The sequence below is a fragment of the Lepidochelys kempii genome, chromosome 11 (genome assembly GCF_965140265.1).
Source record: "Lepidochelys kempii isolate rLepKem1 chromosome 11, rLepKem1.hap2, whole genome shotgun sequence".
NCBI classification, from domain to species: Eukaryota; Metazoa; Chordata; order Testudines; family Cheloniidae; genus Lepidochelys; species Lepidochelys kempii.
The window spans coordinates 2,449,020-2,472,324 of NC_133266.1; the positions used below are offsets into that span (position 1 = coordinate 2,449,020).

Consider the following 23,305-nt stretch of genomic DNA (forward strand, 5'->3'; position numbering starts at 1 on the left):
AAGTCACTACTTTACCCTCCTCCTGCCTAAAAGGTGATGGTCACACACAGCTCCTAGCAACGAGGTTTAACCCTGCGCGCCACATCGTGGTAGATCATCGTGGACTCATACGGCGGTAGAAACTGTGGCTGTCATCAACAGTGATTGAACGTGGGACCCAAGGCCTGTGACCTCATGGGCTCAGGCCTCTGCCACGTCCGCTAAGGCTGAAGTCTTTTACCAATGAGAGAGCAGCAGAGGCTGCAAGGAAGTGCCCCTGGGGCCTGCGTAATTCAATGGGGCTTCGTGGGCATGAGAAGCGACACCAGCGCTGCCAAGAGACAGACCCCTTGTCTCTCTACCCAAGCTCGGTGAGATCACCCAGGGTGGCATCCCACACTGCGTTGGGGTCCATTTGTCAGCAGTGCCCATTCCTGACCTGGCGGCTCTGGGGTGCAATCCTGTCTCTCTCTTTTCCCCAAGGGTGAGGCATGGGTTTTTTCCTCATCGCTGTTTATCCATGACTCCTGAGCAGTGGAGGAAATATTTATCACATTCCCTTGTTCTTTAGACACAGTCTGTCCCACACCAGCTCTGTGTTTGTCTGTGATCACCACCCTCTCCAGTCGCTGGTCTTTGACTACGGAGGTTTTTTTGGTTAATTATCTCGGGCGATAGTCCCTCAAGCATATTTTGTTTCAATCTCAATTTGCCAGAGTCCTCCTCCAGAAACTCCCTCGCTCTAACTCCTACCAATCGTACCGTTAGAGAAAAAGAAACACATTCCTCCCTAAAGAGAAACCTGCGCCAGTACGAAGGAGTGCCAACTGGTGACATTCCATTCTGCATTTGTACACCCCCAGCTCACTCCTCAATAAACACCCTTCCCCTTAACTCAGCCTGTCCCATCTTCAGGCTTCCACCTTTGTTGGACGGAAACAAGTGAAAACCACCTGAAAAATAAGGGACGAGGCTTTATGTGAAGGGATGTTTCAGGGAAACACTATTTCCCTGGGCATCTCATGGATTTTTCTCTCTCGTGTGCACTGCTACCGCTTTCAAATATACAGTGTGTGCCCGAGTGCCTGGATGGGCCATGCTGAAGCTGCTACACACAGGGCAGACTGCAAGGAATCGGGCAGACAGTCCCGCGAACGGCTGGTTTATTCTACAGATTCACCAAGCCAACAACAAAGCAGCTTCTGTAATACCGTACTGGTTACCAAGACCCCAAATCCAGTCCCCTTTAGGCATTCTGGCCCTTGGCTCCCATCTAGACAGCCAAGTCGAAGATAGTGAGAGGTTACTGAAAACCTGATTCACCATATGTGAGGTTCACCCATCCCAAAGGACCAAACACTTATCCCCAGGTTGTTGGTGACACTGGGCACCACTCTAGGTAACTCGGGCGGGTGGAAGACCACGAGTGTCGATGAAGCCCCCTTGCTCTAGGCCCAGGCAAACTGAAGCCCCTCCACTCCTTGAACTTTTTGTGACCCTGCCCAACTATGAGGAAGCTAGTACCTAAACAGACAGGTTTGCACGCGGCTCGCCAGCCAAGGCCAGTATAGTAAGGCAGAAATGTTTAGCAAAAGCTAGTAACAAATAGAGCCTAATAAGGCAAGGCCCGGGAACTGCTAATGAAGAAAAACACAACTGGCTGCTTTAGCTGATTGGCTACGGTATTGTACGGGGCAACAGGTAATTGGTTGCATAAGCTTGTGTAGTGAAGTAGGAAAAGGTATAAAATGTATACTGGAATCTGCATGCGGGGCTGCAGGATTTGAGACAGCTCAGTCTCCCTGCATCCTATCTGAAGCTTCAGATAAATCTCTCTGCTTCTCCACCCCGTTGTGGTCATTGGCACGACGCATACCGGGCAACGAACCCAGCTGTTGCTTGCCTCGGGCACTCTGTGCCAGCAACAAGGTCAATATGAGTCTTAGATCTTACCCAATAATCACACCGATGCCAATCCTTTAGTAACGAAAAATGAAAAGTTTAATAATAGAAGGAAAAAGAAAGAAGAGAGTCGCTGATGGTTAAAAGATCAGTAGGTCAGATTCATAGCAGAGATGGGGAGGCTGCTGATCTGCAAAAGTCTTTCTGGAATTGATTTAAAAGGGTCTAGGCAGATAGGCAGCCCAGGTGTAGATACTGTTCAGGTGTGTCTAGGGGAAATCCAGGGTAAACCTGGAGACCTCATTCTTCTATGGCTTCGTTAGACCTTCACTGTTAAAGTTTAAGCAGACCTGAGATGAAAGGATCAGGCCCGGGGCTTTCCTTTAGAGCAGGCTGACCAACCTCCTCACAGAAATTGTCACAGCAGGACCTGCCCCGAGGAAGAATATTTCCTATGCATGCACAGGTAAACTAGTTGCTTTCATTCACATAAGGTCAAAACAACGAGGAGTCTTTGTGGCACCTTAGAGACTAACAAATTTATTTGGGCATAAGCTTTTGTGGGCAAAAACCCACTTCATCAGATGCATGGAGTGGAAAATACAGAGGCAGGTATTAATACACAGCACATGAAAAGATGGGAGTTGCCTTACCAAATTGGGGGGGGGGTCAGTGCTAACGAGCCAATTCAATTAAGGTGGAAGTGGGCTATTCACAACAGCTGACGAGAAGGGGTGAATAAGGTCATTAGGTGATATTCCATTATAGCATAGATAGTTAAGTTGAAGACAATGTAAATACTACTATTAGTCTCCTGCAGTATCTTCACATCTTTGATCTTAAGGTTAACTGAACCATACAAGTGCATAATATAAGGCAATTAAGACATGAAAGGTAATTAGCATCTACAAGATAATCTGGTTACATCATTAAACTTCTGACAAGATATAGGTAAACACAGATAAATACACCTAGCATCTACCCTTGATTCTCTAACAATGCAGGCAAACAGGTTAAAGATTCTAGTCTACTAACATGGCTTTGATTTGATGAAGTGGGTTATAGCCCACGAAAGTTTATGTCCAAATAAATTTGTTAGTCTCTAAGGTGCCACAAGGACTCCTCATTGTTTTATCTACAGGGAATGGCCCTGGTTACCATTGCAATACCCTTTGGATCTGTCCTTCAGGATTGCTTACAGGTCACCTAACTTGCTGATTGTTAATCCTTTGCTGGCTCAGCGTTACACAGGGCAATTAGCGCAAGCTATATTGTGATGTTTAAAACGGTCAAGGGACATCCCCTAAAATAAGGGGCAGATGGTCACCCCAAGGGACAAATACATGAACTGAGGGATGGTCCCTTAAAATAAAATTGCTTTCCAAGTGCGCTGTTCTGACTTTGTGGACTGAAGCCCTCTTTCTAACACCTGGACATATCATTCACCCCGCCAGTGGAGGGTGGGGTTCTGGTTAGGTGAACAATTCCAATTAAGTACATGCCTTCCTTAAATGCTGATAGAGTAAAAGTAGGAACCGTTCGTTATAACAACACCCTGCTCTGGGATGTCAGTTTTGGCGAACAAGGGGTGAAATTCGCGCTGTGCAGCGAGCCAAGCCAAAGGGGTTGGCATGGTTTCATAAATTCTATTTTAATGCTTTGGTTAAGGATCTGCATTCTCGTGATGAAGCTCTCACACTCTGCAACCTCACTGTTTCTGCTCATGAGACTTACAAGGCCAATTTAGGAGGAGCGAATTACAGTCCTCAGTTAAAGATGCTTCTGTTAGAGTGACCAGGCCGGGCACGCAAGTCCATGTTCAAAGCTAGTTGAAAAGGCAAACTCCACAAGCGAAGGCCCCAGTCCTGGAATCAGATCCATGCAGGCAGGGCCTTGGTGCCCACATAGACTCCTACTGACTTTACTACTATGCCTAGGCGTTGCTCAGGTCCCAGGTAAGGAAGAAGGTCCATGCAGAGAGGGTGATGGAGAAGAAAGCACAGACAGCTGTGGGAGACAGGTGGAGATAGTCAGAGGGCTGGTGGCTGAGCTGAGTGGGCTGTACAGGGTGGCCACCCTGCCTGGGTTTGAAAGAGGCCGCTTTCCTGGCTGCATTAATCAATTCATTATGATGTGTGACAATGCTCATGCAAAATACACGGTCTGCATTCATTAACAACTGGCCCTGATATTGCTAATTAATAACTGAGGATAGCTCAGCGGGTTGCTCCAGTTAAGGACAAGTCCCTGGAGGCTAGGCTGTGTTGATTATGGGCTTATCCGGCAGGGACAGGGAAGCTAGAGTGGAAGGGCGGCTCTCGCAGTGACTGTGGGTTGAAGAAGGCCGAGGGGGATGACTCCAGCCCGTGGGCCCCTTATCAGCGGCTCCCAGCCGGCCCCCGCTCGCGGGTTTCGGAAGAAGGCTGTAAGAGGCCCTGACCCGGGAGGGGCCAGGAGGAAGGGGAACGAATCCGTTGCAAGGGCCACTTGTCCCGGATCCGCAGCTAATTCGGAGCAGGGCCAAACCCCAGCCAAGGCTCAGCCCCGCAGCCCTCCCGAGCTGGGGGAGCCCGGGGCCCCCTTTCCCTCGGGCGGCGACAGCCAACGCCCACCAGGGGGCGCCGCAGCCCTCCCAGCGCGCCGGGGGTCGGGCGCTGGCTACAGGGCGTTCGAAGGGGGCGTGGCTCGAAGCCTGGGGCCGGCGGCGTTCGCCGGTCGCCCGGGCGCCGGGGGCGGGGCCGGCCCGGGGGGGCGGGGCCGGCCCCAGCATGGCGCGGCCGGGCTGCCTGTCCCGGCTCCCGCTGCTGGCGGCCGCCCTGGCCGCCTGCTGCGGGCTGGGGGCCGCCTCCCTCGCCCGCTGCCGGCCGGCGCGCCGCCTCCGCCGCTGCCTCGCCAAGGTGCTCATGGCCCTGGCCGGGCCCCTGGTCTTCCGCATCGGGTGAGTGCGGCCGGCGGGGGGGGGGTCCCGCTCGGACCCGCTCGGACCCGCTCCGGGCTCTCTCCCGCCGCCGGGGGCTTCGTGGGGCCGGGGGGAGGAGTCGGCTGCCGGTGGCGGACGGGCAGGGGCCTCCGGGGGGGCTGGAGCGGGCGGCTGGGGCTGCTGGGGGCAGGTTGGCTGGGGCTGGGGGGGCTGGAGGGGAGCTGGGGGGGCTGGAGCGGGCGGCTGGGGCTGCTGGGGGCAGGTTGGCTGGGGCTGGGGGGGGCTGGAGGGGAGCTGGGGGGGTTGGCTGGGGCTGGTGGGGGCGGGTTGGCTGGGGCTGGGGGGGGCTGGGGGGGTTGGCTGGGGCTGCTGGGGGCAGGTTGCCTGGGGTTGGGGGGGGCTGGAGGGGAGCTGGGGGGGTTGGCTGGGGCTGGAGGGGAGAGTTAGGCGGGGGGATGAGGCTGGGGCAAGGGGGCTGTGCAGGGCTTGGGGGGCTGCCGGGGAGCTGGGGGCTTTGGCTGGGGCTGGACTGTGCAGGGCTGGGGCGGGGGGGGGGGGAAGCTGGGGGAGCTAGGCTGGGCCGGGAGGATGCAGGGGGGCTGTGTGGGTTATGGGGATCTGTGGCAAGAGGTCTGCGTGCATGCATCCAGGAAGGCTGGCCGGGTTGAGGGGGAGTCTCACTGGGGCGCTAAGGGGCGGGCTGGTGGCTGAGCTGAGGGGGCTGTGCAGGGTTTGAAGGAGGTCTCTTTCCTGGCTGCATTGGCAGTCCCACAAGCTGCCCCCCTCTCCCCCATGGGGTGCTCCTGGAGACTCCAAAGGGTTTGCACCGCACTGATTGGTGCCCAAACCACTTTGGGTGGGGGGATGCTTGTGCCACCCTCTGGGGTAGGTGCCGTGCACCGCCCCCCCCCGCACAGCAGCCACAGAAGGGCTTGGCCGGCTCTCTGGGCGATGCGCTGGGGAGCCATGTGTCCTTTGCTGCCCTGGGCTTGGTGCAGCATTGTGCTAACACATACGCAGGCTTCTCTGGAAAGCTCCAGCTGCCTGGGTTAGACTGTGTTAGGGGTTAGAGGGAGAAAACGCTGCTTTCAGATCCCACACAAAGCTTGGCATTATCCATTCCTGCCAGGATTTGCCCACGTGACCCAGATCCCCAGACCCAGGGGTGCCGCAGCTTCCATTCAGCATCTGCTCCTTGGGCCCCAGCTGAACGCTCTGACTCTAGCTTGCGGAGCATCTGCCACGCACGCTGCATCCCGAAAGCCTTTAGAGCTCTGGGTAATAGGCGTCCGTTACCAGAAGCAGCGGTGCGGGGTTTGCACTATGGAGAATCGAGGAGAATCGGTCCATCGTGGAGGAGGGAGGAGAGCCAGAGTAACGGGGGAGAGGAGAGGCAGTGGCCCAGTTTTGCGGGGTACTGATGTTGCAGAGAGGCAGGAAGGCGGCTCGGAGCGATGGAGAAGGCTCAGGCAGAGGGTAGATTCCCCTCCTTGTCCCCTCTCTCACAGTGGGATCCGCAGTGCGAAGGATCCTAGCATAGCCCAGCCGGTGTAGCTGGTGTGTGTGTGTGATACACTGTGTATTCGGGGCTTGGAACACTTGCTGGATGCCTTGTAGCTAGAGGGTCACTCGGTAGCAATGAAGGAAAGGGGCATCTGCCCGCAAGGACTAGGGCAGACCCCTGGAAACAGGCCCAGCTCCCTCTGCTCATATGCCTCTCCCGGGATGCCTGCTGCAATCCAGTCATCGAGAACTGTGACAGTCCCGTGAGCTGTCCAGGGGTGCACAAGCTTGAGCTGAGCAGCTGCCTGATCTTGTTTGTTGAGCCTTGATCATTCCTCGCCCCATCCCTCCCTTGTTGTCATGCCTGAAACTGCCTCGGGGCAGGCACTGGGGTGTACAACGGGTTCTGTGACATGCCCGATGTGTCATGGCTGCTGGGCTGTGAAGGGTTTCTTTCACGTCCGCCTCTGGCTGGTAGGCGTCAGGTAAATCCCAAGTTCCAGCCTCTCCCGGCTACTGTCATCTATGATCCCTCCTGAGACCTCAAGCTGCGATCAGGGAGCTGGGGACCGGGTTGTCTGCTTTTCTTCTCCCCTAGCTTCGGTCTCTGGGGGTCCTCCTGCCTGGTGAATTACTCCAGCATATGCTGCCAGGAGCTTTGCCTGGAAGTGTGAAACTGACAACATGCTAGGTTTCAGAGGAGCAGCTGGGTCAGTCTGTATTTGCAAAAAGAAAAGGAGGATTTGTGGCACCTTAGAGACTAACCAATTTATTTGAGCATAAGCTTTCGTGAGCTACAGCTCACTTCGTCAGATGCATTCAGTGGAAAATAGTGGTTTTTTTCAACAAAAAGACTTTGAAAACAGACTCCAAGGAGAGACTGCTGAATTGGAATTAATTTGCAAACTGGATACAATTAACTTAGGCTTGAATAGAGACTGGGAGTGGATGGGTCATTACACAAAGTAAAACTATTTCCCCATGTTTATCCCCCCCTCCCCTCACTGTTCCTCAGACGTTCTTGTCAACTGCTGGGAATGGCCCATCTTGATTATCACTACAAAAGGTTCCCCCCCCTCCCCCTTCCTGCTGGTAATAGCTCACCTTAAGTGATCACTCTGGTTACAGCATGTATGGTCACACCCATTATTTCATGTTCTCTGTGTATATAAATCTCCCCACTGTATTTTCCACTGAATGCATCTGAGGAAGTGAGCTGTAACTCACGAAAGCTCATGCTCAAATAAATTTGTTAGTCTCTAAGGTGCCACAAATTCCTCCTTTTCTTTTTGACATAATGCTCGACTGTTTCGCGACAACTCACAGCATTCTGAACAGCGTCTTTAAAACTGGCCACGCTCACTCGATGCAATCATTCTGCCGCGTGGGGAAGCTCTGAAGCAGCTGTGGAAGAGTAGGGCAGAGTGCTGTGGCTGGCTCAGCGAGGTGAGATTGTACCAGTTTACATTCAGGACAGTTCTTGGCACAGCTGTCAGGGCTAGGAGGTTGATTTACCAAATGGACAGCTTTGATTCCAGAGACGCTGATGGGATTCATTGCCAGGGCACTTGCGTTGTGGAAGCATCTGTCTCAGCTGGGGCCTCCCTGTGTTTGTGCAACGTGCGGGGCATATTAAGAGAGAGCCCTGTTAGCTGTGTGGATTGTCTAGCCCTGTGACCTTGGCTTCCTTAGAAAAAAGGTCGGGGTGCGTGTGTGTTACCTAAAGTGTGTAATCCTTGTGTAGACAGGGCAAGTTGTAGTTCTAACTCGTGATAACTGGTGAAGGAGAATGTGACGGGGAGTTGTGGGTTTGCCTCGTTTTGGCATGCATTAGCCAGTCTACAACTGTCCTGCCTGCGCTCGGATTCGAACACGTTAACTTGCACACTTCGTTACCTTTCATTAGTGTAGACATGGCCTGTGTGTATTAAACTGGATTTGCTTTCATCTTTGCAGAGCTCTAATGCTCTGGCAGACAGAACGTCAGCCATCAAAGGCTGAGGCACGTTGAAAAGGGAGTATGACCTGGTTGTGTCGTGTCTTGGGAGCCCACTTCTGGGAAAATGGGTCACCGAGGAGGTGGTGGTAGTTACTCAGCGATTTAAAGAGCTGTTGTCACCTAGGTTTAGAGTCAAGCCTTAACTTTTGCTCCCAAAGGCATTTTATAAAACCCACCAATCGGAAATGTTTGAGCAGATCTTTCTGTTAACCCCAAATCAGCAGCCGCACCAGTGCCTAGTGCAGGAAAGGTGGAAACCGGCTAGAAATAAATAGTGAAACTGTTTTCTTCAGCTGAGCTAAGAGAGGTGCAAATAGTAAAAGGAACAGCAAATCTTCCTCTGTCTTTTGTATAGATCTGTCTGCTAAGCTGGTCGTAGATTATTAAAAACAAAGAGGAATTTCAGAGTCTGCAGTCCCTTTACACAGCTTGAGGACAGCTTGAAGAAAGCGGTGGTTCTTTTAACTTAGTTATCGCCGCCTTAGTTATCGGAGTAGCGTCTACCTCAGTTGGGGCCCCATTCTGTGTGTACGCTGTGTAGCTCAGAGTAAGGCGCTTACCGTCTAAACATCCAAGATAAAGGGGAGGCATCATTGCCTGCATTTCTCAGAGAGGGACCTGTGGTGCAGAGAGATGAGGCGAGTTAACCATACACCGAAGGTATCCGTGGCACAGCGAGGAACTGATGGAGTTCTGGTTCAGTACGGCAGCCCCAAGACCAGCCATCCCCTGCAATGCAAGACGGAAAGAATCCAAGATATCACTGCAAATGATCAGGGCTCCATCGCCTAGCTGCTGGACAAATAACTAGCATGGCAGAATTCTGTGTCGCTTGCATCTTAATGGAGTCTGGGATTAACAGAGGGAATTGCTTTATTCCCTCTGATCCCGTCCCCGGAGAAGGAATCAAGTCCTCAATCGGCAGCTTGGTGTTTGGACAATGCTTTGGAGATGGGAATGACTGGGCGAATGCCAAGCGTTACGTTAACTTTTCCGAACTTGACGGGCTGGTTGTGGAAGTGTTTGGAAACTTTACCAGATCTGAATGGTAATGAGACTTTAAAATCTTCCCTTTCATTAAAGAACAATGTGGATTATTCCCTGGGTGTAATAATAAACCTGCAGTGCCCTGAGCCAATTCTCTTCCAACTGGAGTTTGTGAGCAGTGTTCTCGAAGGATGGGACAGGCTTTGTCACTTTGATCTCTTGCACTGCATTGTGTGTGTCACTCACCAGCAGTAAAGTGTTGGGCTTTGGCAGGCAGCACTGAGCCAAATATTCCCTTTTCAGGGTCACTGCACCTGCGTCCCCACCCCGTGGTCCCTCGGGGGCACCCATGTCAGGTCTTGGGCTTCCAGTCGTTACCTCTCTTGGGGGGAGATGCACGTCTCTCCCCATCCTGACTGGAGTTTGAAGGCTTCATAGTCCACTGTGATAACCCCTGCAAGCCAGCATGTCCACCCGCCCCGCCCCCCCCCCCCCGCTTCTCCACTGTGATAACCCCTGCAAGCCAGCCTGTCCACCCGCCCCCCCCCCCGTGCTTCTCCACTGTGATAACCCCTGCAAGCCAGCATGTCCACCCGCCCCCGTGCTTCTCCACTGTGATAACCCCTGCAAGCCAGCCTGTCGGCCCGCCTGCCCTCGTGCTTCTCCACTGTGAGATCCCCTGCCTGCCCACCCCAGTGCTTTGCCTTCTCTCCGATGGCCGTGGCCAGCAGGTACAAGTCAGCGCACTGCTCTTGCTAAGCCACCACCTTTTACTCCTAGTGTAAAAGCGTCACCGCGACAATGTATAGAAACAAGGAAGAAGTTCCTCTATACATGCTAAAAGCTTAGTCAAGATCCACCTCAGTCCCATGGGCCCCTTCCATGAGATTTGGGGCCCTGGGACAGAAGGGCCCGTCCAGTCGCTGGGTCAGAAAGAAGGCCCTGAGGCAGTTTAAATGCAGCCGTTCTATGCCAGAAGCCCTTTCTTGGTTGATGGCTGGAAGATCCCTTTTGAACCAGCATGGGCAAACCTCCCTGGGGGGGCTGATGCCTCTCTGGAGTTGGTACAACCTGGTGCTTTCCCTTAATCTCTCTCTCGCACGTGCGCTCACACACGCCTGGTTCCTGGCGCAGCCGTGGCAGCCGCCTGCCCCCCAGAGTTATATACAATCCCTGTCCCACAGTGGACACCTTAAGGAAGAGGTGATCCTCAAAAGAAATGCCTTTAGTTCTTTCCCAGGCGACCAACCTCCGGAGTTAATGCTGCGTTTACCACGTGGAATTCACGCATGTTCTGAGCCACGGGGAATGGCTATGCAGTGTACGTCTCTCAGCATGAAATACTGTGAGGAGCTCAGGGAGGCATGGTTGAAAGGCAAAGCGCTTCCCCAGAAGCTCAGGGGGAAGGTACCTTAATATCCTTCCTGCTGTCTGTGTAAAGGATCATGCTGTAGGACAGTGTCAGCTGAACTCGCACGTCTGTCTGGAAAGACTTTACTGCTGTTCTGCAGTTGCTATAACTAAAGGGGCTGTGACAAAGCGGGACTGTTCTTAATTTTTCCTCTGAATAGTGTGGGGGTGCCTCAGTTTCCCCTATGCAGTTCTTAAGTATCTAGGGGGTGGGATAAGGATGTATGATCCTTGCAGAGCCCTAGAGGCAGGTGTGTGCAGGGGTCTGGACACAGAGAATGGCCGACACCCTGTTTCCTGGCAACGGATGGCCTGGGCCCTTCCCCCCTGCAAGGTGGGAGCTAAAGGGTTGGAGAACAAAGGAATCCGGTGACCTCCTGGCCCGGGAAAGGGACAAAGCCCAGAGGAGCAGGGACTGGAGGGAGAGTTTCAGTTTGAGGCTGGCTGGGACATGGAGTGAAGTGCAGACGTGGTTGTCTGGCTCACTGCCCCCCAAAATGGACCCAGCTGAGGGGTCCCGTTCTCTGCACCTACAAGCTCTGTGTTAGACCATGTTCCTGTCGTCTAATAAACCTTCTGTTTTACTGGCTGGCTTGAGAGTCCCGTCTGACTGCGGAGTTGCGGGGCAGGACCCCCTGGCTTCCCCAGGACCCCTCCTGGGTGGACTTGCTGTGGGAAGTGCACGGAGGGGCAGAGGAGGCTGAATGCTCCGAGGTCAGACCCAGGAAGGTGGAAGCCGTTTGAGCTGTGTGTCCTGCAGCCAGGCTGCTCCCAGAGAGGAGACTTCCCCAGAGTCCTGCCTGGCTTCGTGGGGAGCAGTTCCAGAGCATCGCCCGGGGGCTCCATGACAGGGGGCTGTGGAACTCTCTCCCACAAGGCACTGGAGTATAGAATCAGAGACTATCAGGGTTGGAAGGGACCTCAGGAGGTGTCTAGTCCAACCCCCTGCTCAAAGCAGGACCAATCCCCAACTAAATCATCCCAGCCAGGGCTTTGTCAAGCCTGACCTTAAAAACTTCTAAGGAAGGAGATTCCACCACCTCCCTAGGTAACGCATTCCAGTGTTTCACCACCCTCCTAGTGAAATAGTGTTTCCTAATATCCAACCTAGACTCCCCCACTGCAACTTGAGACCATTGCTCCTTGTTCTGTCATCACCTACCACTGAGAACAGTCTAGATCCATCCTCTTTGGAACCCCCATTTCAGGTAGTTGAAAGCAACTGTCAAATCCCCCCTCATTCTTCTCTTCCGTAGACTAAACATCCCCAGTTCCCTCATCCTCTCCTCATAAGTCACGTGCTCCAGCCCCCTAATCATTTTTGTTGCCCTCTGCTATACTCTTTCCAATTTTTCCACATCCTTTTTGTAGTGTGGGGCCCAAAACTGGACACAGTACTCCAGATGAGGCCTCACCAATGTCGAATAGAGGGGAACGATCACGTCCCTCGATCTGCTGGCTATGCCCCTACTTATACAGCCCAAAATGCCATTGGCCTTCTTGGCAACAAGGACACACTGTTGACTCATATCCAGCTTCTCGTCCACTGTAACCCCTAGGTCATTTTCTGCAGAACTGCTGCCTAGCCCCTCTGTCCCTAGTCTGTAGCGGTGCATTGGATTCTTCTGTCCTAAGTGCAGGACTCTGCACTTGTCCTTGTTGAACCTCATCAGATTTCTTTTGGCCCAATCCTCCAATTTGTCTAGGCCCCTCTGTATTCTATCCCTACCCTCCAGTGTATCTACCTCTCCTCCCAGTTTAGTGTCATCTGCAAACTTGCTGAGGATGCAATCCACACCATCCTCCAGTTCATTTATGAAGATATTGAACAAAACCGGCCCGAGGACCAACCCTTGGGGCACTCCACTTGATACCGGCTGCCAACTAGACACGGAGCCATTGATCACTGCCCATTGAGCCCGACAATCTAGCCAACTTTCTATCCACCTTATCGTCCATTCATCCAGCCCATACTTCTTTAACTTGCTGGCAAGAATACTGTGGGAGACCGTGTCAAAAGCTTTGCTAAAGTCAAGGAACAACACGTCCACTGCTTTCCCCTCATCCACAGAACCAGTTATCTCGTCATAGAAGGCAATTAGATTAGTTAGGCATGACTTGCCCTTGGTGAATCCATGCTGACTGTTCCTGATCACTTTCCTCTCCTCTAAGTGCTTCAGAATTGATTCCTTGAGGACCTGCTCCATGATTTTTCCAGGGACTGAGGTGAGGCTGACTGGCCTGTAGTTCCCAGGATCCTCCTTCTTCCCTTTTTTAAAGATGGGCACTACATTAGCCTTTTTCCAGTCGTCTGGGACCTCCCCTGATCGCCATGAGTTTTCATGAGAAGAATAGAATCGGTTTCAGAAAAGGATTCGTGTGCGGATGAGACCATCCTGAGTTCCATTAGATAGGCCGGAGCATTATTTCTAGGGGGATATTTACTCTTGTGCTGCAGCCCATAAGCCAACCACAAATAGGCAGGATATAGGCAGAAATTTGGACGAAATTCACAGGTAAAGCCAGAAGGGACCACTGTGATTGTCCACCCTGACCTCCTGTAGACCACAGGCCGTGGGATGTCCCTGAATTAGCTCCTCTTTGAACTAGAGGAGATCTTGTAGAGAAACGCCCAGTCTTGATTAAAACTAGGGCTGTCAAGCGATTTTAAAAAAAAAATTAATCTCAATTAATTGTGCTGTTAGACAAAATAATAGAATACCATTTATCTAAATATTTTGGGGTGTTTTCTACATTTTCAAATATATTGATTTCAATTAGAATACAGAATACAAAGTGTAGAGCGCTCACTTTATATTGATGTGTTTATTACAAATATTTGCACTGTAAAAAACAAAAGAAATCGTATTTTTCAATTCACCTCATACAAGTGCTCTCGTGCAACCTCTTTATCGTGAAAGCTGAACTTAGAGATGTAGAATTATGTACAAAAATAACTGCATTCAAAAATAAAACCGTGTCCAACTTTAGAGCCTGCAAGTGCACTCTGTCCTACTTCAGCCAATTGCTCAGACAAACAAGTTTGTTTCCACTTGCAGACAATAATGCTGCCCGCTTCTTGTTTACAGTATCGTCCGAAAGTGAGAACAGGTGTTCACATGGCACTGTTGTAGCCGGCATCACAAGATATTTGCATGCCAGATGCGCTAAAGATTCATATGTCCCTTCATGCTTCAAACACCGTTCCAGAGGATGTGCGTCCATGCTGATAACAGGTTCTGCTTGATAACGATCCAAAGCAGAGGGGACCAACGCATGTTCATTTTCATCATCTGAGGCTGATGCCACCAGCTGAAGGTTGATATTTTTTTTTTTTTTCATTTTTGGTGGTTCGGGTTCTGTAGTTTCCACATCGGAGTGTTGCTCTTTTAAGACTTCTGAGAGCATGCCCCACACCTCGTCCCTCTCAGATTTTGGACTGCACTTCAGATTCTTAAACCTTGGGTTGAGTGCTGTAGCAATCTTTAGAAATCTCACATCGGTACCTTCTTTGCGTTTTGTCAGATCTGCAGTGAAAGTGTCCTTAAAACAAACATGTGCTGGGTCATCACCCGAGACCACTAGAATGTGAGATATATGGCAGAATGCGGGTAAAACAGAGCAGGAGACGTACAATTCTCCCCCAAGGAGTTCACACACAAATTTAATGTCTTACTTTTTTAATGAGCATCCTCACCATGGAAGCAAGTCCTCTGGAATGGTGGCTGAAGCATGAAGGGGCATACGAATGTTTAGCATGTCTGACATGTAAATACCTTGCAATGCTGGCCATAAAAGTGCCATGCGAATGCCTGTTCTCGCTTTCAGGTGACATGGTAAACAAGAAGCAGGCAGCATTATCTCCCATAAATGTAAACAAACTTATTTGCCAGAGCGATTGGCTGAACAAGAAGTAGGACTGAGTGAACTTATAGGCTCTGAAGTTTTATGTAACAAAAAAAAAATCTACATTTGTAAGTTACACTTTCATAATAGAGGTTGCACTACAGAGCCCGTGTGAGGTGCGTAGAAAAATACTATTTTATCATTTTTACAGTGCAAATTTGTAATAAAAATATTAAGTGATCCCTGTACACTTTGTATTCTGTGTTGCAATAGAAATGTAGAAAAATATCCAAAATATTTAAATTGGGATTCTATTGTTTAAGAGTGTGATTAATAGCGATTTAATTTTTTTGAGTTCATTGCGTGAGTTAACTGTGATTTAATCAACAGCCCTAATTGAAACATTTCCAGTGATGCTGGATGCGAATGCACCATGACCCTTGGTAAATTGTTCCAACGGTTAATGATCCTTCCTGCTAAAAATGTCTCATTTCTAGTCTGACTTGGCCTAGCAAATATTTCATAACTGTCAGTTACAGGGGTTTTGTCACCCTTCCTCCCACGCTTCTGTACTGGCTACGGGTGGAGGCTGGGCTGATAATCCTACGGTCAAGTTTTTACATTCCCCCTGTCCTGGCAGTTTGTTTGTTTTGTGTATGCGTATCTGGCTGTATAATCTGTTACTTTTCTTACCACTTTTCTGTGGGTCTTTCAGACAGCAATGGGGTGGGGGAAGGGAGGGAGAAACGTTTTTTAAAAAGACAGGAACATATTCTGCAACCGCTAACATTGCATGGGGATTCAGGTAAGAGTTTCATGCAGGCTCCACAATCTTTTAAGTAGTTAGTGACCGTCCCATTTACCCATAATCCAGCCATTCTCCATTTTGACGTTTTTCCCCACTCGGATCTCACAGTGAGGGGCTATTGGAGCGAAACACTGTGAATGTAACTGTATTGGAAACCAACCTCCTGACTTACCTGATAGACACCATACGTAATTAGAGCCAGAGGGTGGGTTGGTTTTTTTTTTAAAGCCAGTTTCTTGACCCCTGCTGGTTTTTGGCTGTCTTACTGATTTCTGGCTTGGCCAGTGGTAACCCATGGGGTCCATTTCATTTCCTTGTTCTCAGGGCCGTGGTGTTTGGGTTGTTTATGGAAGCATCTTTGTTTGTTTGAGAAGCAGCTGTTCCTTCTAGTATCTGCCTCTAGCTGGCATGGGGAGGGGAAGAGGGTGGGGGGTTGTAAGCAAGTTTTAAACCTCAAAGTAAGCTTCTATTTGTTGTTCGGCAGCTTTTTTCCTGCTGTGACAGCTGTTTGTTGTTGCTGGAAAAATACCTGTGTTGGGGAAAACTTCAACCTAACAAAAACCATGTTTTATTTTGTTAAAGGCTGCATAGCGAACCCTCATAACTGCTGCGGAGATTCAAGGGCTTAAGCCCAATCCTTCTTGGAATTGCCCTTTCTCCAGATCATCAGAACATCCGCTGTTAGGCAGGATAAAATCTTCTGTGCTTTGCTGCCAGGGCCAGCCCATAACTGCCCCAGGCCTCAGCAGATGCTTCCATTAAGGTTACTCCACGATTGTCCATGGCGGTGATTTTAGCTGCTTCCTATGGAATGTTTTGCACAGGCTGATCCTGGGGACAAGACACCGAGCTCACGGGACCCGGGCTCTGAGCTGATGGCTGCCGGCAGAGATGTTGTAACTGTCCACACACCCACACCCCACATGCTCGCCCCACTGCCCAGCAGTGTCCACGTGACAGCCATGTACGTGTCAGCTGGGGCTGTCTGGATCAGAGCCCGCCCTAGAGTCATGGGGTCAGCGGGGGAGAAAGGGCTCAGAGTTCACTCCAGTCTCGGCCACCACTGTTTCATTGTGGCCGTTTCCCCCCCCCCCCCCGCCAGAGGCGCTGTGTGCCCACATGCACCCCGTGGGGGGGTGGGAGCAGGGGGCCTGGCATGGGCCCAACTTTAATTGAAGGGCTCTGGTGGGGTTTCATTATCTCCTTTTGAAGGTGGGGTGTGTAGCCAGTGGGGTTCCCCACAGTCTGCTCCTCCCCAGGCCCAGCGTCTTCTGGGGTTTATCGGCTGTCCAGCCTCATATGATCCCACCCCGAGGCCCAGTAGGGTCCCATCTCTGGCGTGAGGCTCCCAGAAGCTGCCCGCCCACCCTGCTGGGGGTGGGGGGGGGGCACAGGGAATCACCAAGAGGGATTTGCCCAAAGTCCAGTGGTAGAGCGGGGGATGGAACCCAGGAGTCCTGATTCTAGTCCCTGCTCTAAAGGCTCTCCTTCTCCCACCAAAGGGATGGAACCCAGGAGTCCTGCCTCCCCTGCCACATCTGCAAGGTCTCTTTCCCTGTAGACCCAGCTCCTCAGTGGGGCAAAGGGGAGGGGCTTGTAGCTGCTTGGAGAATCCAGCTGGCCCTGAATACTCGCCTGCTGAGCTGGGAATCCCCTGGGGGTGTCGCCTGAGGGGCAGGGTGCTGGGGGGGGCGGGGTTCTGGTTTGTCACCTCCCCTTCTCCCCCAGATACCAACACTACTGTGGGGCTCCTTTGAGCTCCTTGCTAGGAGCTGATGTGGAGGCCACATGGCTCAGGGACGTGGAGGCAGGGAAGTTGCTGCCCTGGGTCTCCTTTAGGGGGAGTGGGGGTGACTAGTGGTTAGAGCAGAGGGGCCTGAGTCAGGACCCCCCAGCTTCCAGCCCCTGCACGTTCCATATGCAACCCTGAGTGTCGCTTCCCTGCCCTGTGCCTCAGTTTCCCCAAATGCCTCCAGAACCGCAGCTAGGGAAGGTACTAAAGAAATGTAAACTCTTGTTGTAATGTGTGCAAATTAGGTGCTGCCTCTGGGCTCCTGGCAGGTTGTCAAAGCACCCATCTGCATCACACAAATTGTTACCCTTCCCCACTGCCGCCCCCGCCCCCTCCCACACACATACACACAGTATAGCAAGGCAAATATATAAGTTAAAGAAAAAAAAAAACCAAAAAAGCCACCAGCCCTTGCTTGTGTGCCTGAACGGGTTAATGCTACTCCAGCCAAGTTTCCTCTTTTAAAACCACAGGGCTGGGGGCCTGACAGAGGGAACAGGAGGTTTCATGATCACTAGGATGGCTGGTGCAATTGGTGGAGAGAAACCAGCACAGAAGCCTGACTGGGGGTGGGGAGCAGGCTGGAAAATTACCGGCAGCCCTGGTAAATGCTCTGACAGCTTCCTCCTCTTCCCCTCCCGCAGACAGCTCTGTGGGGGGCTGCTCTGCCGGCACTCATCTAGGAGCAGCTGAAAGCTCTCATGCTAAAGCCCTCAAAGCCCCTGGCCCGCTGATCTCCATCCCCTGCCCCGGTGCCCACCCCCCGGCTGGCGGTTTTGCCACCCGGAAAGCCCGGTTTCAGCGGTTGCCACTGCCGGCAGCGTGGTGATGGGGCCTGGGCCTGCTTCCCCTACTCGCAGTCCTTGTCTCTCTGCCAGAGGTGTGCCGGGGTTCGGCTGAGCCCCGCTCAGTGCCATGGACCCGGCAGGTCGCTGCTCGAATGACTGAGACGCCAGCGCCCCCCGCTGGAGTGTCTCAAAGCGCTCTGCGGCCGTGAGCGACCCGCGCCTGGCACATCCACCCTGTGATGCGACTTGGGGGGATCCCAGTTGTACAGACGGGACCCTGAAGCCGGATCTACCCCAGGGAGGCGGCGGCCCTGTCGGCCGTTGTACCGGCAGTGTGCTGTCCGCAACGCTGCGCTTCTACCAGCATAGCGGACTGCAGCCCCCCCGAGCGAAAGGAGTGATGGCGGGGACGGTGTGTGGCTTGCTTAAGGTCAACGATTAGGAGAGCTAGGGATAGAACCCAGGAGTCCTGGCTCCCAGACCCCGCTCCCCTCCTGGACCTGGGAATAGAACCCAGGAGTCCTGGCTCCCAGACCCCCACACAACTCACTCACTAGCCCCCACTCCCCGCCCAGAACGGGGAATAGAACCAGTCCCTGCTGTGGCCCACTACACCCAACTCCTTCCCCCCACGCTGCCAGGATATTTGCTGGCTCTTGTATCTTTCGAGAGAAACCAATGGAAAGGCCTGGTTGGGTGAGTCCAAGAGCAGTGAAAGCAACCCCACTTCCCATACACGCACCCCATTCCTTCTCCAGGCCCCTCCAGGGCCATTAACCAGCAGCTGCCCACTGAAGCTTCCTTGCAGGCCAGTTTTCCAGATGCTGAGGGCTTGCGTGCCATGAAATCCGAGCCCGTGAGTTCACCCTGCTTGCTGGGGGCGCATGGTCTCCCCAACTTTAAACCCCCCCCCCCCCGGCGCTGAGCTCTCTTCCTGAGCCTGACCATGCACGCTGTGTCCTGGGCAGACCACATGTGCCAGCTCCCCACCCCTGCTTGGGAAGCCCGTTGACAGCAGCTGTCCGGGGTGCCCTGGGTGCGTAGCTCAGAACCCAGGGCACAGCTCCGCCCTTCCTCCGGGGCGGGGCAGGTCAGCGCTCCAGCCGCTGGGACTTTGATGCCCCGGGGGATCAGGGGAATTCCAGATCTCCCTGATAAGCTGGAGGCTTATTGTGGATGGTGCGGGAAGGGCAAAGCTCCTTTCTCAGAAACGTGGCCAGCGTGCCAAGGATTCCCGGCCTTGTCTCACATCTGGCGCGGTGCCTTCAGGGGTGGGGGGAGAGCCAGCTTGGGGCAGCTGGGCACTGTTCTGACTTCTCCACGCCTGGCTTTGCCAGTTCCCCTCACTCCTGCCCCCAGCCCGCTCTGCCACGTTGCAAGGGGTACCTGAAAGCCAGATTGGCATTTGTCATCCCAGGGCGTTCTCAGTAACGCAGATCAGTGCCCCCCCGTCCTGTCCCGTCAGCCCTGCCATGCGCCTCTCCAGCGACATGCAGGGAGATTCAGCTCCCCCCTCCTCCCCTGGCTCCTACCCAGCCTGTCCCCCTGAACTGTCCCCCAGTAACAGGACCATCTGCCCCCACTTGGGAGCACCCCCCTGTGCAGCCACCTGGAGGTGTCTTGGTTCTCTGTTTGCTCAGTTCATGCTGATCCATTGACTTGGAAATCCTTCTGTAAGTGGTGCCCCTGCCCCGAGTGCCTCTCTGGGGAAAGGTTTCAGAGGAGCAGCCGGGTCAGTCTGTATTCGCAAAAAGAAAAGGAGGACTCGTGGCACCTTAGAGACTAACCCATTGATTTGAGCATGAGCTTTCGTGAAAACTGAATGCATCCAATGAAGTGAGCTGTAGCTCACGAAAGCGTATGCTCAAATCAATGGGCTAGTCTCTAAGGTGCCACAAGTCCCCCTTCTCTGGGGAAACTGGCCCCACGGGTGAGATCATCTCTGTGTGGAGCTTGGACGCTGAAAGGCACAGCCCATGGGTGTCTGGCCGTGCACCGGCTGAGTCGGGCGACGGGCTTTGGCTAGTTTGGCTTCAGGAAGGGGGTGGGAGGGGGGCTTCTTGTTGATGCCCCTGCTGCAGCGGCTACCTTCCCCCCGACCAAGAGCTGGTGTGATCGTGGGAGCCAGGTGGACGGGCTGGGTCTGCGCCAATCCCAGGGCGCTGGCAGCGCTGGCGGTCAAAGCTGTGCTTAGCAGGCGTGGGCAGAGAGGCAAGGGTGGGTGAAGCTGCATTAGCCCCATTTTGCAGAGCGGGAAACTGAGGTTAACAGCCTGGGGCCAGGGTCCCCAGCCGGCGCAAATGGTCAGAGCTCCGTTGACGTCAAGGAGATTACGCTGATTTATGCCCTCCCAGGAGCTGACCCCCTGATTCTCAAGGCGCCTGCAGCTGCTATTGATGGTCTGGCTGTCGGGAGTTTGGCCCGGGGCTGCGGAGGGAATCTGCCCCGGTGTACGGCAGGAGAGGGTCGCCCTTGGGGGTTGGACAGGGACAGCTATGCTGGCCTGCACTGTGACTGCAGGGATCACTGTAGCAGGGAACCCGCCGTGCGGAGACACGACTCATGCTGGTTTTGCCGGCATATTTTGCGCTGGTTCGGCGGACGAACTCTGCCGGCAGAAGCGTTGTCAGGCAGTATCACTGTCTCTGCGTTGGGGCTTTAGCTGGGCTAGAAAGGTCTTAAAAATCCCCTCCCTAAGTGACGTCTTGCTGCTGGCAGTAGTTTCTAGCGTCCGACCTGGCCTGCGTCAGAACAGTGATGTAACCCGCGTGTCCTGGCTTCCCGGTCCCTGGGCTCCCATCCCCATCTCTCGTCTGGCCACCACTCGGCAGACAAAGCCGGCAGTCTGGCCACCTCCCCACGGGCTACCTGTGACGGTAGGAAGAGTTTAGTCTAAACGCTTTTGCTGCCCCTCTTGGAACAGGGGGAAATCCAGACCCAGATGCTTTCCTGTCTCTCTCCCCTTTCTCGGGGGGGATGCTACCTAATGGCACCCTAGGTTGCTCTGCAGCACGTCTGCCCCCGACCCAAAGAGGGCAGGGAGAGCAGCTGAGTTGCTGGGCCCTGGTGGGAGTGGGAGGGAGACCCGTCTCTGCGTCTCACTCTGTCCCTCTCCCTGTCCCCCGCCAGGTACAGCCTGTACGCCCGCACCAGGCTGGGCTACCTGTTCTACAGGCGGCAGATGAAGAAAGCCCGGGAGCGGTATCCACATGGCCACTCGATTCCCCAGCCTGTGATGTTCAGCGGTGAGTCCTAGCTGCTTCTGGGGCTCCCTCCCTTTCCTCTCTTCTGGAGCCCGTTCTCACTCATCCCACAAGTCTGGGGCCCAGGCTGGGGTGCCAGGGTAGCACACCCTGTGAGAGGGTGGGTCTCTAACCCCCCTCTAGCAGCTGATGCACGAGAGGGTAACAGTCTACTACAGCCACCAGCCAGTGGAGTTCCTCCTTTAGCTCAGGCGGCAGAGCCTCGTGATTTTAGTGCTGAAGGTGCCGGGTTCCCTTGCAGGGGGAACGAGGGGTAGTTACGCTAACATGTGGATCCAGGTTCGGGTTGGGCCGGGGTCTGGGGGTCTAACTGGGCACGAGGAGCTGACAGCCCCTGAATCCCGTGAGCCACTCCAGCAGTAACTTGGGCCTCGTCTGATCAAAACTCTCCAATTCTGCTGCCCTTGGCCCGTGGGCCGGATCAGGACAAACGTTGCGGGGTCAGAGTCTGAGCTGGGTGGTCCCCGGACCCTTGGGGCTGCCTGGGGTTTGGGGCTGTGGCTCAGAGCCCCTTTCTCAGCTGCTTGTCTGTCTGCCCTGTTACCCCAGGGGTAAAGATCCTGCCGATCCCTGTGCTGTCCAACAACTATAGCTACCTGGTCATCGACACCCACTCCAACGCTGCTGCTGCCATCGACCCCTCAGACCCCCTGGCCGTGCAGGTGAGAACTCCTCCCCCGCCCTCCGGGCTGTGAAATTGACCAGGGGATCGATCCACTGAGACGCGCAGGGTGTCCCTGACGCTGAGGGGCGGGGAGAGGGGACCCGCCCCCTTTCACCATCCCGTGGCCACGGGGGAGGGAAGGGGGCTAGTGCCTGAGCCGCTCTTGGTGCCCCCTCTTCCTGCCCACTCCCCACTCTCGTCCCTGTATCCTGCGGATCTGCCGGATTTCTGCCAGCAGCACCGACCTTTCCCTGCTGGGCTGCCTGTCCCACCCTTCCTGGCGTCGGGGGGCAGCAGTTGGGGGGTGGGTGTCGGACAAAGAAGATCAGGCACCCAGCCTCGCTGCAAGGGGCAAACCAGCCCTGACCCCCCTGCTGCCCTGCTCTTCAAAGGCCCCCGCGGCCAAGGGCCCAGCCCCCTCCTTCCTGCTGCCAGAAGCTGCCAGCCCTTTGTTGCCTGTTTGTTCCGCGGCTGGGGGGGCCAGAGACTCCAGGGAGCCCACTAGGCACTTGGCTGTTGCTATTGATTTTGCAGGGAAGGTGGTGCCAGATACCATGGTGATGCGTGAAAGGCTAAACCGCTGAGAGAGAGCAGGAGCTGCGTGTGTGTGGCTGGTAGAGGGGGGAGGAGAGGAAGAGAGAACGAACAGGGAGATATGCAGCATGGGGGGGAGGCCACAGAAAGGAAATGCAGCAGTCCCTTGTTTGGTGGGCGGGGAATCCCAGCTCCTAAAATACCCCTCCACCAATGGAACTGCCCTCCGTGACTGTGTGCAAATCCAGCCGCACCCTGTCACTCTCCTGTGCTCGGGCGTTGTGTGCCCCCCCCCCCCAAGTTGCAGTGGGGAGGCAGGGAGCATAGGACCACAGGGCTGGGGTAGGACCAAGGCTCCATGCCTGTCTCCAAGCCCCACGCTGTGGTCACGCAGAATTTCGCAAGTGGGGTGGAACGCTGCTCCCACAGCTGCACAGAGCGAAGGAGAATCCCCTTAAGATCATAGCGCTATAGGGCCCATGACACAGGTGAGCAGTTCTGAATCCAGTCAGCAGAGGGCAGCGGTGCGTGCACTGTCTCATTACGACCTGCTTTACGGAGAACTTGGCTTCCCCTTTTAACCTCATCATGGCCAGTCCTAGCGACAGGAGCTCGCAGCAGCTGGTGCGTCAGCCTCTCGGTGGCCCCGTCTCTGACATAGGGGACGCTTTGCCCGATGGGCATCGAGATGGCACCCAGGGTGATCAATACAAACCAACTGCTGGCTCCACTCTGGTGTGCCTGGCCGGTTGGCTCTGCACCCACCAGTGGTGCCTGCCACGCCCTCCCTGAGAGCAGCTGCCCCCTCTGCACGCTGCCAGGACGTGCCAGGCTCCAAACCTGGGAGCAGGGCTGAGTCACTCCGGGGAACCTCCTGGGGGGGGAGGGGGCTTCTCTGGAATCTTGTTCA

The 23,305-nt window shown here is 54.1% G+C and overlaps 1 protein-coding gene across 1 annotated transcript in view; it reads left to right on the forward strand.

Annotated features, from left to right (window-relative positions):
* Positions 1–4,597: 4,597 nt before the first annotated feature.
* The window catches only part of LOC140895396 (probable hydrolase PNKD), a 32,785-nt gene continuing 14,077 nt past the window's right edge, over positions 4,598–23,305 (forward strand). Inside the window, exons 1-3 of the mRNA XM_073304943.1 lie at positions 4,598–4,819; positions 21,064–21,179; positions 21,747–21,859. Coding sequence (XP_073161044.1) covers positions 4,650–4,819; positions 21,064–21,179; positions 21,747–21,859 — 399 coding nt within the window. The 5' untranslated portion in view covers positions 4,598–4,649. The remainder of the gene's footprint in view (positions 4,820–21,063; positions 21,180–21,746; positions 21,860–23,305) is intronic.